The 16,998-nt window shown below is 52.9% G+C and overlaps 1 protein-coding gene across 1 annotated transcript in view; it reads left to right on the top strand.

Annotated features, from left to right (window-relative positions):
* The window catches only part of NECTIN1 (nectin cell adhesion molecule 1), a 103,965-nt gene that overhangs the window by 48,955 nt on the left and 38,012 nt on the right, over positions 1-16,998 (top strand). The window contains exons 3-5 of the mRNA XM_059829750.1: positions 146-448; positions 883-1,000; positions 5,214-5,365. Of these exons, the coding sequence (XP_059685733.1) occupies positions 146-448; positions 883-1,000; positions 5,214-5,365 (573 nt within the window). The remainder of the gene's footprint in view (positions 1-145; positions 449-882; positions 1,001-5,213; positions 5,366-16,998) is intronic.

Genomic DNA, 16,998 nt, shown 5'->3' with positions numbered 1-16,998 from the left:
AGCTCTGGATTCACCACAAGGTCTGTCACAGGCTCAGTGGTGCTAGACGTCTCTTGGGTTGTAGTAAATAGGGTAGCATTGCTTTTCTAACCATCCCTTTCTACCTTTTTCTTCTCCTCCTCTTCCTTTTTGCACTTCCTTGCAGCCAAGCCGACGAATCGGATGGAGGGCACCAAGCGGCCACTTATTGCTAAGTCTGGCAGGACAGAAAAGATCTTGGTAGCTACTTGCACCTCCTCTAATGGGAAGCCCCCCAGCACTGTCACCTGGGACACCAAGCTCAAAGGGGAAGCGGAGTTTCAGGAGATCCGGAATAGCAATGGCACCATCACAGTGATCAGCCGGTACCGGCTGGTGCCGAGCCGGGAGGCCCACCGGCAGCAGCTCATGTGCGTGGTCAATTACCAGCTGGACCGCTTCACCGACAGCATGACCCTCAATGTGCAGTGTAAGTGAGCATGGGCAGGGCTGGAGAGCAATGCTCCACAGTCAGTCCCTGGGGTGGGTGATAAAGTCTGGCAAAAGAGGATTTTTGTGAAGGGAAGATGTTGGTCTGGTGGAGGGGCTGAAGTAGGGGCTGCTCTCTTTTTCTGGAGAGCGAAAACTGAAGTGACCCCTTGGAATAATCTTATGCTTTCTCTTCTTCACACCTTCTTTCACTCTCTGCCCCTGCCATGTCCCTTTGTTCCTCCCCTTCTCTCTCTCCTTCATTCACCCTCTCTCACATTCCTTGCCCCATCATCTTTCCCACCTTGCAATCTCTCTCCTTCTCCCACCCCTGTCCCCTCATCTCTTCCTATTTCATTTTCTCCCCCTTCCTTTTCCATAACTCTTTTCTCTCCTTTTCCATCCTGCTTTTCTATTTTTTTCATTCCCCTACAGATGAGCCAGAAGTCACTATTGAGGGCTTTGATGGCAACTGGTTTCTCAACCGGAAGGATGTGAAGCTGATATGCAAATCTGATGCCAACCCCCCAGCTCACACCTATGAATGGAAGCTGTAAGTGCCTACAATGCTTCTGCTCTCAGCAGCACATACGGTCTTCAAACAGGGCCAAGGAGTCTCTGTAGAAACCTCAGTCACCCTCTGGTCAATTATGGCCCAGTCCCGTTACTGTTAGTGGTGTCACTCCAAGGTAAAACCTGTGCATGTGAGGGGAGAATCGGACACTTGTAGTTGCTGGAGCTGTGCTCCTGCAGAATGCTCAGAGCTGATTCTGGTCCCCTGGCACAGCTCTGCCAGGAGGCCTTCATTGCACGAGGACTGGAACTAATTTCTTTATTTGAAAACCAGGGAAGCTGCTGTCTTCAGCCTTGGTCTTCCTGGCTCGCCCGCTCCTGTGCTGACCATCCTCTGAAGCTGAGCTCGTCAGATCCAGAACAAGGCTTGCTGCCCTGCCAGCCCTGTCTAGAGGGCAGTTTGTGCTTTTGAGGCAGGCAGTGCAGTGTTTGAAGCGACTAGGGCAAGGGACTTGTTTTGGGTGGATGGGCTTTATCACAAGTTTCACATGGCCTGTGGCCCCAGCTGACAGGGCTGGGACGAGCATTTTATTTGAGCCACACACAGCCACCTCACCTTGCGATGGGCAGAGGTTATCCCCTGTCTTTCAGCTGGGTGTTCCCCCAGCATCTTCCAGTTCAGACTCAGGAGGGAAGGGCAGTGGGTAAGGATCATACATACCCCCTCTCCACTGGGCTGGGGTAGAGCTTGCTAGCAGCAGAGTGAGGCCTCAATACCGAGGATAACTTCCTATTCTCACTTCACTGGAATAATATTCTGCCCTGGTGATGTGAAGGAACTGAGATATGACAAGGTGAATAATTTGCCCAGAACCACTAAGTGCTTCAGTAGCAGAGCTGGAAAAGAATCCAGTATTTCCCTTCCGTAAAGGGGCACAAATAGCACAAAGTTTGTCTGCGTGTGAAAAAACCTTTCCCTGGAATCAGCCCCAGCTGTAAGCAGGAGCTCCCCTTCGGAGCACTCATCCCCATGCGGCTGACATTAAACAGAAGCAATTCCTTGTCCTCCAGGGTTTCAGCTTTTGGCTGAACACACTAAAGGGACTGAAAAGTGAGCAAGCGGTGTCTGGGGAGTTCGATGGGTATTGATGCAACCTGATGTGGTTCTCTCTCCCTCTCTTTCTTTTCTATAAGCACTCATGTAGCTTTAAAAAAGAAAGATCAAATGGATCCTTTCTTCTTTTCAGCTGGCATTTGTCATCAGGAAAGAGGCTCTCAAAATGGCTTTGCAAGGAGCTAGGCATATTCTCTCTCATTTCACTTCCCAGATCAAACTGTTCACGGTGAAAGTCTGAAGAGGATTGTTTTTCTTGTCTTTTTTCTAGTTCTTGTCCCCAGCTCTCTCCCTGTGTTGGTTCTGCCAGTTTGACTTAAACTCCGAGGGGGCTCTCTGGGTTCCTTGCAACATTGCCAGGAAAGCGTTAGAGGCAAAGATGCCCCTTGTGGCACCCAAGGCAGAAGAGATCCCAGTTTAGGCTATCTCTGTGTAGCAGGGCTGGCGAGTTAAGCTGAAGCGAGCGTTGTGAGATGGAGCTGGGGACAGGAGGCAGGTTTTCGCTCTGCTTTTGGGCAAGTCATTTCATCTCTTTGTTCTGCTGTTGCTCACACGCGGGGCTGGAGTCTGAGTGCTTGCTGGGCTCTGGGCATCAGGGTCTCTGCGGTAGGAGCTCTGTCGCTGTGTACAGACACAGTCAGCAGCAGAAGCAGCCTCTGATCTCTGTTGGGGCGGTCTGCTCCTGCTGTGATAGTGATGCTGAAGGCAGGCTGAGAGCTGAAGCACAGGGTAACCAGGTGCCAAACATCTCAGCCAGGTGATGTTTCTGTAGCCCAGGGCAGGGAAGAGGGTTAGTTACCAACTAGGCTGAAACACAACAGGGGGTGCAGGTGTCAGGGCTGAGCATGGCTCTGCATGACTGAGTGAGTATGACGTGTCATTTGCACACCTGGTTTACACACTGCGCTGGTAATAAATTCAGCTCTGGCAGAAACGATTCTTGGAAACAGCACATCTTTGCACCAGGCATTGAGTTGGTCTCTATGTGCTTGTGTGATTGATGATTTTATTTTTTTTTAAACACTGGAAAGGGTTGTTTTCCTATGGATTCTCTGTGAACTGTGTGTATGTCCATTTGTCTGTCTTGAGCCTCCAGGGGTTTCTCGACTTACAGCTAAGAGGCTGGGAGCATCAATACTTTGCTTTGAGAAGGAACTGTGGGGAGAAATATGCAGAGAAAGAAAGCACGGAATTAAAGAGTCCGGGTTTCTAAGTCCGACAGTGCTTTAGCCTCTCCCTTTTTGCACACTTGGTGGGGCAGTTAGGACTGAGTATAGGGTTATTGCCCTGAGAGAGGATGGAAAGGAAAGATGGAGTGCAGCTGAAGGTAAGGACAATGGAGGTGGAAGAAGAGGAAAGTAGAGAGTGAGAGAGGGCAAGTGGAACTGGGGCAATAATAGAGGCAGAAAGGGAGGAGGAAGAAAAAGCTGGGGCACAGAGTTGCCTCCTGGCTCTTTCAGCCCAGACTCCTGCTCTCGCATTCTTGGCCCCAGGCTGCCTGTGAGCTGGGCCCTGTGAGGAAGAGGCAGACCAAGCAGGTGGGATGAAAGCCTGATAAAGAATTGTACTGCAGCCAACCACCTAGGCGTGCAGTGTGTATGTGTGAGTGTGTATGTGTGTAGGGAGGTAAGGAGTGGGAATGAGATCCATGGCCATCCTTTTCCTTCCCACAGTGTCACTTTCGTAATATCAAACTGATTCCTCATTTCTTTGGCTGGGCAGCCAGAGAAATAGCCGCCAGCACCTTTGGTTAATCCATGTGCTCATATGTGCCTCTTCCCCTTCCTGGGGGTCAGGAAGCAATGACTGCTGCTGCTGTTTTGCTCCTGCCTGGAATGTAAAAACCAGCCATACTTTCCTCTCCTCTCATTTGGATGGTGATGAGCAACAGTCAGGGGAGCTGTTAGAGGAAGCAATAGCCCTCTTGAGCATCCCACAACACAGTTTTTAGATGTGCCCTTGTCTTTCTAGATTCAGGGCCCTAATTCACCCCTAGGCAGAGGACCAACATTAGGCTATTCTATTCTTCCATCAGTTCTGGGATCATTGGCTTGATGTAGCTGGGAAAGACTAATGTGTTTGCTATACATATGTGCCTATGTGTATATGTAGACATGCAAAATAGGTGCATGTGCATTTAGGCACTTCTTTACAAACCTAATTATACCTCCATTATTCCCTTTTGTTTCTTACAAATTGCTGAACAATATGTGTACATTTTTGTTGGGAGGAGGGGAAAGAATTACTTGAGTAATTTTTAATTGCCTAAGAGAAGTAATTATTTTACTTTGCTTCAGTAATTAAGAATAACCAGGCCATGTGTGTCTTTTCCTAACACACAGGGATTTTTTTTATTTTTTATCTGCCTTTGTTCATTTATTCTGTGTATCTCTAGACTTAGTTTTGCATTATTCCAGTTTCACACTTATCTGACTATTCTGACATGGGCAGGTCATAGATGGCAGGCCTCTAAATGAGTGCCACTTTACTTGAGCTTGAGTTGCAATTAACACTGGCTGATCAGCTGCTCAGGAGAGTTACATGGGCAAGAAATCGAAGTAAAGCAGCATCGGGTTGGTGTCCCTTCCTGTGTCTTCCATCAAATGGAAAGTCAGGGATAGAGGAACATTCTGAAAATGGGCCTGCTAGAGGTGAGCCACCCGAAACGAAAGACTGTCCTGGCCATCTTACACTAAGCTTGTACCTACTCAGGGATTGTGCTGGAAAATGAACTGCTTTAAGGCTCCGAGTCTGTTTTCTAGATAGGGGAGAACATAGACTGAAAGTGCTGCACATCCCATTAGCCAAATCCAAGGGGCTGTATGTGACCCAAATATGTCCGATCTCCCTTGCAATCACAGAGAAGGGAAAAAACCCCAAACCATGTAAAGAACCTGATTCTTATCATGCAGTGGATTTACCCTGGAGACACTCTACTGACTCTTTCCTGTAGTGCTTCTGTCTGAGGGTTTGGTTTCAAGACTGACTACATTAATGGGTATTTTCCAGCTGGCACCACCAAGTTCTGGACGTGCCCAAGGGCAAGCGCAGAAGCAGCATGTCAGTCTCACCTCTGCAATACTGCTTGACCCTACTGAGTATCATCTCTGGGGTCAACCATGATCTTTGTTTCCACTAGGCCAAATGGGACTCTGCCAGGGAGCGTGGAAATCCAGAACAACACCATCTACTTTAAAGGGCCTGTCTCCTACAGCGTCGCTGGCACCTACATCTGTGAGGCCTCCAACGCCATCGGTACACGGTCAGGCTTGGTGGAAGTCAATGTCACAGGTAGGAAAACACTTGGTGTGTTTTGAAAGACAGAGGAGGAGGAGGAGTTGGGGAGAGGAGAGTGTGAGCGGCTGACAACTACCAGTCAGTTACATCTCCTTAACATCTGTCTCAATCACCAGTGTCTCCTTCTAGGGGTGGGGAGTTTCATGATGCAAAGGGAACAGTGAAGTTCTTTGCTTTGCACTGGTTTTGCACTGGTTTGGCTTGGATTTTTTCTCCTTTCCTCTTGTTGTCTTTTCCTTTCTTACACCAAGATACATTCAATTTGTTTCCCCCTTGTCTTCTGCTTTGGATTCAGAGAGATTGTTGGACATGTTAAAAGCAAAGACATGTCAGGGAGATATTTGTTAGAAGGTAGAAGAAGGAGTAGGATGAGGATATAGACTGCCACTGAGGCAGTAAAGCATGAGATGGATGAGTCATTTGTTCAGGATGATGTTTGGTGTTTCTGATGTTAGGCAATTGTCATGATTTTTCATTTGTGCTCCTTGCAATGCCTTGTTGGTCTGTGCATTTGCTCACCTGGCTGCCACAGATTACCGAGAGGCTGTGAGCACTTGAGTAGCTTTGTCTGGGCTCCAGAAAGGAATAATATCACAGGATGCAGACAATGGGAAGTGATGCTATGTGATGTCATATGGGACAGAAGGAATTTGATGACTTGCAGATCAGTGTAGCCACAGGAGTGAGGATGGATATGCACATGTGGATATGCATATGTAGTGTCAGAGAGAGAAAGTGATGTCAAGAAATAGGTTAAAGAGAAGAAATAACATATGGCCATAGCCTGATTTCAGAGAGACAAAGCGATATTGCAAGGCATCACCAAAGGGGAAAAGTGGCTGTTGGTGCTTTGAGAGCAGGGAGGGGAGGTTTACCCCATTCCTTTGGGGTAAAAGGAGCAATTTGTTTTATCAGTGGGTTAATGACGGGCAGTGACCAGCAGTTGTGGGTCCCACGAGACAGGTGGGACAGGAAGTACCTCTTGCAGTAGTGAGTTGGAGCACTGCCACGCTGCAAGGAGCTCTGGGCTCTCGGGGGAGAAAGGAGGGAGTGACCATCTGATGAAGCAGCGCTGCCGGCCTGGGAGACATGCCTGGCAGCTGGGGTGACTTGCTGAGGCTCCCCTCTGGCCCCCCAGCTGGCCAGCAGCGCTGTGGAGGCTCAGCGCTGGTCTCCTTTGGGTGCTCCCCCTACACCCCAGCTTGGGACCATTGCCAGGTGGGCAGGCAGCACAAACCATGGCACATGGCCATGTTTCCAGCTGGGCTCACAGCAGGGACCGTGGGGTGTTGGAGCTCCAGATGTGCTCTCTCTGGGGAGAGCAGTCACAGCCCGGTGAGCTGGAGAGCAGCCAGCTGCCTGTGTCCTGCAAATGCCACAGACAGCACAGGTACCTCCGAGCTGGATGGGCAATGAGGCGCGCTGGGGTCTCCCAAGGCATGGGAAATACAGGACAGGTTCCCGGGGTTGTTAGCTCTACCTGCTGTCCAGCCTGAGGCAAATCAAAGCGCCTGCTGTTCTGATAGCTGGCCACCTCTCTGAGTCACCCCAGTCCTTGAAGAGTTGTCTAACCTGAGAGTGATGAAAAGGGCTTCTCAGAGGAGCTGAGCTCCAGCCCCCTCCACCTGCTCTCTACGGCGGTAAGTGCTAAGCAAGCCTAAAGACGAGGCCTGGGCAGCTGACCTCCTGAAATTAGCAATAACGCTGTGTTTGGCACCCTCACAACGTCAGTTCCACTCTTCTGTAACATGGGTAAACCAGGCTAATCTTCCTCTATCCAAGTGCTTGGAGGTCAATAGATGAGATGTGCTAATTAGATGCTAATTACCAAGTATTTATTTATGATCATTATCGCTATAGCAGGCCTTTAATTCACACCTCCTGTCCTGGATCCTTGCCTGCTGAGTTGTTCCTGGTATATGTTTTTCGCTGGGGGATTTTTTATTTGCCAGTGAAAGGCATGAGAATAACAAAGCTCTTTGTTCAGGAGAGATGCGGCACAGCACCTGCCCTGCTCAGCCCTGCCCAACCGCCCGAAGCCGAGGGAAGGTCATGGCCAAAATCCGTTCAGCTGCTAGCCATTTCATGGGAGTTGCCACCAAAGGCACTGTGTTTCTGGGACAGTGCAGGCAACTGCCTGGTACAAACTGAGCAGAGTTGCTTCCCATTGGCAATAGGAAACCATCGCACACAGTAACTAGCACCTTGGGTCACATTTGAAACAGTGATCGGAGGGAAAAAGCCCCCAAGCTCAGTCCCCAGTCACAGAGAAGGAGGTGGGATAGGTATTGCAGAAGACTTAGTGAGGAACAGGCTCTCTTCACCATGTCTCATTTTCCATTTCTGCATAGCCTGTATGTCCATTTCTTGTTGTCATTCTGTCTATCCAACCACCTCCTATCTCTTGCGGTGTCAGGACACATGTTCCCAAACGCCAGATACAGCGCTCTCTTCATATTTCCTGCTGCCACCTGCCAGCGTTTTATCTGTCTCAGCGCCACAATAACATTGCAGCCCGGGCGGGCTGCACCGACCCGTCTGCATGGGCACGGGCTCCTCTAGGGACAAGGGTCTGTGGGTCCCCCCTCCGGGCTTCGGTAAATGTCTCCGTTCCTGATGGTTTTTCAGGGGACTGGTAGAGCATTGTTCTCATGCTCAGTCAGCACAGTGCTGGCAAGGGAAGTGGGGACTGGCAGGATTTCTGGGGAATGACTTTGGGTTGATCTCTGCCTGCCTGTAATCTCAATTCATTCCCGAATTGTGGGGTTGAGGTTAAATGAGAGGGAAGGAAGGGCACACCAGCAGCTGCCCCACCAGGAGGGATTAACAGCCAACCCGTTAGGCCAGGCTTCTGCCACATAAAAAACCCGCTTTTAATAATTCATGGGATCTGAATATGTTTATCTAGCTCTCCCTAAGGACCGATTAGGCCAGTGCTGGGGAGGGCTCAGCCGTCCTCGCTCAGCTATTACAGGTACATTTGTTTGGGTCTTGCAGGCAATTTAGGGATTGTCAGTGGACCACAAAACCTCTTTCAAGAGCTGCATGCAATAAATGGAGTTCAATCTAGTGAGCAGCCAGCCTTGGGAGAAAAAAAACAGAAGGCTGATGCACAGAAAACCCTGCAGTGGCTTTTCCCCTTCCTGTCTCCCCGGGTACAGACCTCCCCCCTCCTGCCACCCAGCACCCTTCCTCCCAGCCCTGGCCCCAGAGGAGAGGAGTGCAGGGCTACTTCAGCCCCCTCATGGGGAGGGTGATTTGTTCAGAGGGAGAAGGCTGAACGCTTCTATTAGAGTTACAGCGCATTAAAGAGATTGATAAGTGGAAATTTAATATTTTATTCCAGCAATCTGTTCCTATAATAGCTTCTCCTGCCTTGCAGGACCTTTGTCAGTTGCAGCCAAGCCATGTAGTGTGGCATGTAACTATTTATTACTGGTGGTTGGGTGACATAATAAAAGGCTGTGGTTATAGACTGCATGAGTGTTCCTGTGTGCCTGCACACAGGTGTGGTGATCCTGCACAGAGAGCTGGTCACATACAAACACACATATGTGCGACCCCGACCTACATCCTTGCATGCAAATGGGCCTCCCAAACCTGCATGCCTGCACAGGGATGCCCTGCTGTACAGTCACGTGTGCATGCAGGACACAAGAGCATCAGAGCGTTGGCATGTGTGAATATGCATGTATTATTAAGATGTGCTTGGCTGTATGGGCTTGTGTGCAGCAGTGCATGTGTGTACATATACATTTGTGTGTGTATGTGGGGGGACATTCATGCGCTCATGTACTGGCTTCAGCCAGGGGAAGCACAAGGAGAAAGATACTGTGAAAACATTTCTTCTCCCCATGGGCCTTCAAGCACCAGGCAAACATCAAAACCGAAGGAGAATCGCAGTGCTAGAGCTGGGGGAGCTGGGAGAGCAGAGCCTGGGCTGAGGCAGTGACCACTCTTAGCCTCTCTGCTGCAGGGCTCCTGACGGTTTCCCAAGACCAGGAAGGGGTCTTTTCCTCCAGGATACTGCAGGCTCCCCCGGTTGCTTGCTTGGTCCCCCCTCTGCACCCCCTGGATTTCCAGGACACGGGACATGATGTACAGTGGCCCCAGGGAGGGGCTGTGAGGATGGGATGCTCTGTGCCGTTCCCTGCCCAGGGCCGTGCCAGCCCATGGGCACGCGGCTTTGCAGCCCTGGCCTTGAATGTGCTACAAGCTGTGGTGGGGAGGAGAGGTTGGCAGGGGCTGACGGCCCCCCCGTTTGCTTGGCTTGCAGCAGGGAGTTTTTTACACACCACCACTGATCTCATCCCAGCAAGGTCACTGCAAATAGCCCGTGGGGCTTGCTGGAGCCCTCTGCCATGCGGCAGCAGGCCTTTGCTAAGGCTCAAAGCGCAAGAGAAGGCCCTTTCCAGGAAGCATTAAATCCCAAGCCCAGAGCAGGTGCACCCAAAGCCCAGCCGCCGGCCAGGGCCATGCCGCGCTGCACCAGCAAGTGCTTATGGCTGCTTTAGGTGGGAAGAGGTAGGGCCGGGGCTAAAGAGGCACAAGCCTGGGGGGCCCGTCTGATGCTCATCTTCCGGATGGCGGGTAGGAGCGTCTATTGCATCCTGTCTGACGGCATCTGTGCCAATGGCCCCTGCGGGAGCAGTGCTTGATTGACAAGCGATAGGTGACCTGACAGAGAGATTAAAACCTAAGACACGTTTGGCACCTGGCCTAAAAGCCGTCACACTCTGAAATGCCAGTGGCAGCTGCTAAACTTCTGGATTAGTTGCCAGCGGTTTTTCCTCCACCCCCCCCACCTCTTCTCCCCTCCACCCTGCTCCCCACCAGGAGAGCAGGAATCCCTGGGAGAGAGAGGAAAGGAAGGATCCCTTGAAGCTGGAGATGGGTGTGCATAGGTGCAAGGGCTGTTGTGGAGGAAAAAGGACAGCCATGCTACGGGCTTCTCAAATTGCAGCCCTATCCTGGCTGAGGCAGGTCCAGAGGTATCTCCCTATCGTCACGTATGTACACATCTGTAACACAGCGGGTCAAAGTCCTGGGATAATTTGGTGTGGATTGTACTGGCAGGGAAAGTTTGCCATCCGCAATCTGTCTTGTAAAAAAACCCACATGATCGCTACTGTATTTGCTGAGGACATCTGGGAACTGGGAAGCTCCATGAGCCCGTTGGAATTAAGGTTCCTGTTCCTTCCTGGAGCTGTTGCTTGCCCTGGCTAGAGCCTGCCAAAGGTCCCTGCTTCCCATTGCAGCAGGTGTTTGATTTTGCAAGGCAGAGGAAAATCCAGGGCCTTGCTCTGGAGGAGCTTCATGCAAGGAGCAGCTTGGGCTGACACATGTCCAAAAGGTACTTTCTCATGGAGTTTGACATTTTCCTCAATGCCCATGGCTACAGTGAGAATCTCAGCTGGTGCTGGGTTTTTCCTTGGCCCTTATGATTGAAGGGAAAAGGATGGAAATGTGACTTCAAGACAGAATGTGTCCACAGAAAGTAGTATCTTTTAAAATATCTAAGCAGTGTGAGGAGCAGAAGGGCTTTTGAAAGCTGGTTTCCTGTGGATCTGCATATCATAGAAGAATTACTTGGTGTCTAAAAATACGCTTTTTCTGATCTGGGCCCTTCCTGCCCTTAGGAGCAGCCTCTTGTCCCTGTGGGTTCTCTGATGTCTGATGAGGTTTAGCTCCCACCTCTCCCAGGGATCTCACTCCAGCTTTCTCTAAGAGCTTTATGATAGGGGTAATTTTGGCTCATTCTTCCTCTGTCCGATAGCACTGAAATTGGCCAGCAGGTTCAAAAACCATTAGATAAGGGATTGATGGACAGGCAGGATGATTTGCATATGTCTCGTTTTTATTGGAGACCAGCCATTAAAAGAAAGATGTGGGTTTTAAAACGTGTATTTTTGAAGCCACTCTTGTGATGGGGAAGGCCTGGTTTGGCTCTGCAGTGGCAGCACTGCTATGCCCCTGGGTGCTGCAGGGAGAAGGCAGGAGCCAGGGCGGGGAGATGCTCAAGCCCTCCGCCTTGCATGGGGGGATCAAAGAGAACCTGTGGGCTCGGCCGGGTGCCCAGGGCGACCCCCGTCTCCCGGCGCTCCCAGCTGCTGCCCCAGAGCTCCGGCTCCTGGCACGGGGGCAGGAAGCTGTGGTGAATGCAACAGCTGGCAGAGCCGGGCAGCAGGCAGATAGTGTTGCTGCTTTAATTCCTATTCATACAGCACTCCCTCTTTTTATGAGGGCTGGGGGGTAGCAGGAGGGGGGGAGGCTTTTTATGCTGGCATTAAAGCCTAGCTTGTTCCCCCTCCCTCCACTCCGCTGTCTCCTGTTTCTCCAGCCTGCTTTTCACAGCGGCTTTAATTCTCTCCAGACTCTTCCTAATGGATTTTTCACATGGGGCCCCCAGCACGCTCAGGCATCGCACCAGTTTCCAGAAATTTCACGCACCCCTCAAACACAAAAAGGAGCTCCTTTTCCCACACTCTCCCCTCTGTCCCCAGGCTGCAGTTCTGCTCTCTTTTGCACCCCAGACGCGGAACGCGGTGGGCAGAGGGGTAAATCCCCCTTTGTGGGGCTGACAGCAGTGGGTGCGTGCGGAGCGACACCCGCCGAGCCCCGGACCTGGCCCGAGTGGTTAATCAACCCGGCTGCCGAGCGCGGGGCCCGTGGCAGGAGGCTGCAGGCGTGCCAGGCCGTGCCCGGCAGCTGCGGGGATCCGCGCCAGGGCCTGGGCTCTGGGCAGGGCCGGCGGGGCCGAGAGCGAGGGCAGGCAGCTGCGGGGCGAGGCGGGCCGGGCGCAGGGCGGGACGCTGCTCCCTGCTCAGCACCCGGCCTGGCGGTGGGGGGGGGCCTGGCCGCAGGGCAGGGGCACGCCAGGGCAGAGCCCAGGCCGGGGACCCGCCTCCCTTCCCGGCGCAGCCCGGGCTGGCCGCTCGCTGCAGGCCAGCGGCCGCGGAGGGGGCTCGGGCAGTGCCCCCCGCGCTCCGGAGCCAGCGGCGGTCTGTACCGCCATCCAGCGGCGGTGGCAGGCGGGGCCCTGCCCTGCTGCGGAGCAGCCTGGCCCCCTCCCGCCGGGGGCACCCGGGCCTGGTTTGCACCTCTCCCCGCCAGCCGGGGCTCAGCCGCCTGCCCCCGCTGCATCCCCAGAGCCACGCGCTTTTCCAGGCTCCGGGGGAGTGCGGTGGGTGGACGAGGGAGGAGGAAACTGTGTGGGTAGGGAGGGGGTGATTTCGGCTGCTGGCTTGCGATCTTCCCGTCTTTCTTCTCCCTCTCTCCCCACTGTTTGGTTTTGTTTTCTCTGGCATGGGAACTGGGCCACTGCGAGGAGGATGGGGATGGGGTCTGAGCAGAAAATAGTTCCTTCCCCGAACGATGTGTGACATCCAACGCAGCGGCGTGTTAGTTGTCGTGTCCACGGCGTGGGCAGTGGCAGGGGGGTGGCACAGCACGTAGGCAAGTGCTGTCTCAGAGCCGGGCAGCACAAAGGGCAGGAAAAACCCCCACGTGTATGAGAAAGGTAGAAAAACATTCCCACTTCCACTTCATGCATCCAACCTGGGCGGTTAACGAGGCTTTTAATGGAAAAGTGGGCCAAACTCCTTTTGAAATTGTGCACAGACTTCTCCTCTCAGACCTGTCTGTTTTCCAGAGCTGGGAGGCAGAGGGGATCAGTACGGCTTTAGGGACCCTGCGCCCAGCGTGCACACCATACCTGGCTCTTTGCAGGGTGGGCTATTGGGGCCCGTGGTCCCACGCACAAAATCAGAGCGAGGTAGGAAGAGGCTTCATATCGGAGCTGTGGGGTGGGGGAAAAGCAAAGATATAGCTCCTGGGGTCTGAGCCAGCTTGCTGGGCTTGCCCTGCACCCACTTAAGCTCCAGGTGGGCCCCTGCTCTGTGCACAGTTTTGGGAACTGGGTGCCCCGGGTTGCAGAGGCTGCCATGGCAAGGAGCAGGCCTGGGGAGGTGGCACGGGCAGGGGTGGCAAGAGCTCTGTGGATGCTTGTGTGGTTGAAGTTGAGCCATCAGCAGCCAGAACTACCAGAGGATGGACGTGACATTTCTTGCTGTCTCTGCAGAGAGATTTTGCATTACCCAGCTGGCTATGACAAGCCTTCTGTTGATACAACGTGTGGTTTTGGCTTTCCAGAACCCAACCCCAGCTCCCTATGCTGAAATACATGCCCTCGCTCCTGCTCTGAGGGCTGTTTTTGGAAAAAAGATGCTGGCTCCTGCCTGCACGGCATCTTGCTCCTCATTCCGGCTCCAGCAGGGAGCCCCTCCATCTGCCTGTCCCCCAGCCCATTCTGCCCACTGTGCGTGGTTTCAGGCTCGTGAGGCTTTGCTCAAGGCAAGTCCGCACTGCAGAAAACTGAGATGCTGTTGTTGGGATGATGTGTCAGGAAAGGCAAGAATGAAACAGGTCTCAGGCACAAGCAAAACATTTATGCCACAAGGATCAGGCCAGCAATTGCTCGAATTCAGTACCCTTGTCCAAAATCTGCAGCTGTTTCAGGAACTGCCTCTACCCCAGGGGAAGCTCTTTTCTCCCCTCTTCCTTAGTGGCTGGGCTAAGCCGTGCTGCAGGGAAACCCGCTCCCTGCCCAGCTCCTACCTGTTCAGGGCTTCCTGCCCTAATGCAGAAACATGGCTGCCAGCAGCAGGCAGTCCCGCAGGTGTGTGAAGAGGTGGCAGGAATCAGACTCTGCCTCATGTCCCTTTTGAATTTGATGTCTTTGAGCCCCTCCCTCCCCATTGCCCCGTCCTGGCTGCTCTTCTGGCAGGGCATGCTGAGATTGCTAGTTGGTCTGCGCCTCTCCCTGGCTGCCGGGGTAAAAAGTGAGGGCCAGGATGCTCCAGAGCAGCAATAACGGCTTGCAGCAGGGCTAGCAGACAGGCCTTGGGGGTGGAAAAAGCAGTGCGAGGGATCTGAGCATGGTGTGCAAGGGCAAGGCTGCCAGGGCACATTAGCCAGGCACCTGCTGTCTAAATTCAGAGGCAGGTGAAGGAGTGAGACAGGCACATGGTGCTTAATGCGTCATGGAGAGGGATGCTCAACAGGCAGTTTGTGAAAGCTGCATTTGGCCAAGGACTGTAACTGTGCCCAGGGAGTGTTAGGAAGGTTGATTTAAGTCCTGGATCAAATTTATCTGTGCTGAAGTGTAGGTGTTGAACTGCACAAAATTTTTTTAAATAGGACAGAATAACTGCAGAAGCAAGATTAGCATAAATAGTGGCACTATGCTGGCCACAGTAATAGCAGAAGAAAAAGAAACAGTGGGAAGTCTGTGTCCCTGTGCTGCAGAGCACAGCTGGGTCAGCAAGTGGCTTCAGGAGCCAGCTGTGACCCTGAGCAGCACTGTGCAGCTGCAGATCACTTGTGGGGTGGGTGGGAGGAGAGATCACAAGGTGCCACTGCCTTCTGGCCTGACCTAGACTGGTTGGGGTCAGGCTGGGCTGGGATGCCGAGGAGGGGGATGCAAAGCTGGCAGGTCCAGCATGGCATGTACAGGAGCAGTTGTGGCAGTTCGGTGCCTGCCAACGGATGGGGGTTTGGGTCACGCACCCCAGCAGGAGCACCCTGGAGCTGTCAGTATGCTCTGGCAAACCGGACCTGAAATGTCACCCTGTAAAGCATCTGATCAAGGCACTGGGCTTGTGGGATCTGAGCACGTCTGGAGAAACCAGGTGGAGTGGGGAGGGAAACACTGCTTCCAGCTTGCTGGGCTCCTGCATGAGGCTTGGCGAGCTTGGCACAGCACGCTGCGTTCCCCTTGCTAAGGCAGAGCTCCTGTGCGCTGACCCCTGTGAGAACGCACCCTTTTCCCCTTTCCCTAGTTTTTCCCTTCCCTGTTCCTTACCCTCATCTTCCCACCCCCTCACCCCCAAAAATGACAATGAAAGCATGGAGGGAGGGCGCGTTTCCGCATGGTTTGACACTGTTCCCCCTTCCATCTGTCTTTTCCTACCCAGAATTTCCCTACACCCCGTCTCCAATCGATGATCGCAAATCCATGGTGCAACCGAACATCCCCACACCGGTGATTGGGGGCATAGTGGGAGGAGTCTCGCTGGTCCTGGTGGTGGCCGTGGTGCTCTTTGTGGTACTCCGGCGCCGGCGTCATACCTTCAAGGGTGACTACAGCACAAAGAAGCATGTGTACGGCAATGGCTACAGCAAGGCCGGCATCCCGCAGCATCACCCTCCCATGGCCCAAAACCTCCAGTACCCCGACGACTCGGACGACGAGAAGAAGCCGGGCCCGCTGGGCGGCAGCACCTACGAAGACGAGGACGAGGATGCGGGAGGCGAGCGCAAGCTGGGTGGCCCCAACAAATACGAGGAGGATGCTAAGCGGCCTTACTTCACGGTAGACGAGGGGGAGGCGCACCCCGAACCTTACGATGAAAGGACACTCGGCTTCCAGTACGACCCCGAGCAGCTCGACATAGCGGAGAACATGGTCTCACAGAACGACGGATCTTTTATTTCCAAAAAGGAGTGGTACGTGTAGCTCGGCACCCCATTGCTACACACACACACACACACACGTACACACGAGTGATGCCCTCCCGCTCCCCCTGCATCCCTGTCAAGCGGAGCCGAGCGGAGCCAAGCGTGCCGTGGCCGCTTGCACACACACTGCACGCACGCTCACCCCCCCGCACGCACGCACGCCCCCGGCCAGCCCTGGGTGCTCAGCAGAGACTTTGGATGCTTCCAGCACTGGCAGGAAGGGCGGGTGGGGGCGTGCGGGGAGGGAGGGCAGCTTTGCTTACAGATCGTTTTTGGGGCGTACGGGAGGTGGGAGGTTGGGTAATTATTTTCTCGGTTTTGGTTTTGCTTTTTAATTTCTCTTGACAACTTTCGTCCCCTTCTGTGGTGTTCGTATTGGTCGGTGGCTTAGGTGTTACTATTTGCTTTAACGACTGTTGCCCAGCCTGTATATTACACTCTGTTTGTGTCTTCATGTCTCAGAGTGCCCTTCGGCCCCACTTCCCTCCCTGAGGTTCCTCCTCCCACTTCCGCACCCCTGAAACACTGGAATTTGTTTGTATGTTGTCTTCTTTGTTTGTTTTTAACCTTGGGAGGGGGTCAAGGGGGCTGTCCGTAGAAGGACAGAGGCCAGGAAAGCTTATGGCAATGGAAACATAGGTGCCATTATCAGGTGAACTGATTTTGGTTTTTCCCAATCACTTTCTTTTCAGTGGGGTCTGGGTAGCGCTCCCATTGCCCACTGCACGCCTAGGGAGATCCACTCCCAGTTTTTAATGACTCAGTAAAAGGAAAATGAAGAGAAAGGGGGGAGAAAAAGCCCTAGAACAAACCCCAGGTGCATGGGCTGATAGCAGGGCAGGGAAACAGAGCTGCCATTTTCCTCCTACAATTTATTATTTCCTGGCTTTTCAATTTCTGTCTTTCTTTGAGTGTTCTTTTAAAAGAAAGAAAAGGAGTATTTATTGCTGACATTTTTTCCCCTTTGATGGCTCAGAGAAATGCTGGCTGTTTTTGTTCTTGTTGCTGTTGTTATTGCTAGTACCAGCCACAGAGCAGTTATCTCTGGCACAACAGTTGTGCACGGTGTGTCGCGCACACACCTTGCTGCCATTCCCTGGGGAAGGGGA

The sequence above is a fragment of the Gavia stellata genome, chromosome 26 (genome assembly GCF_030936135.1).
Source record: "Gavia stellata isolate bGavSte3 chromosome 26, bGavSte3.hap2, whole genome shotgun sequence".
In the NCBI taxonomy this organism is placed as follows: domain Eukaryota; kingdom Metazoa; phylum Chordata; class Aves; order Gaviiformes; family Gaviidae; genus Gavia; species Gavia stellata.
The sequence above is the reverse complement of the archived record's forward strand: the minus strand, read 5'-3'. Positions and strand labels throughout refer to the sequence as shown.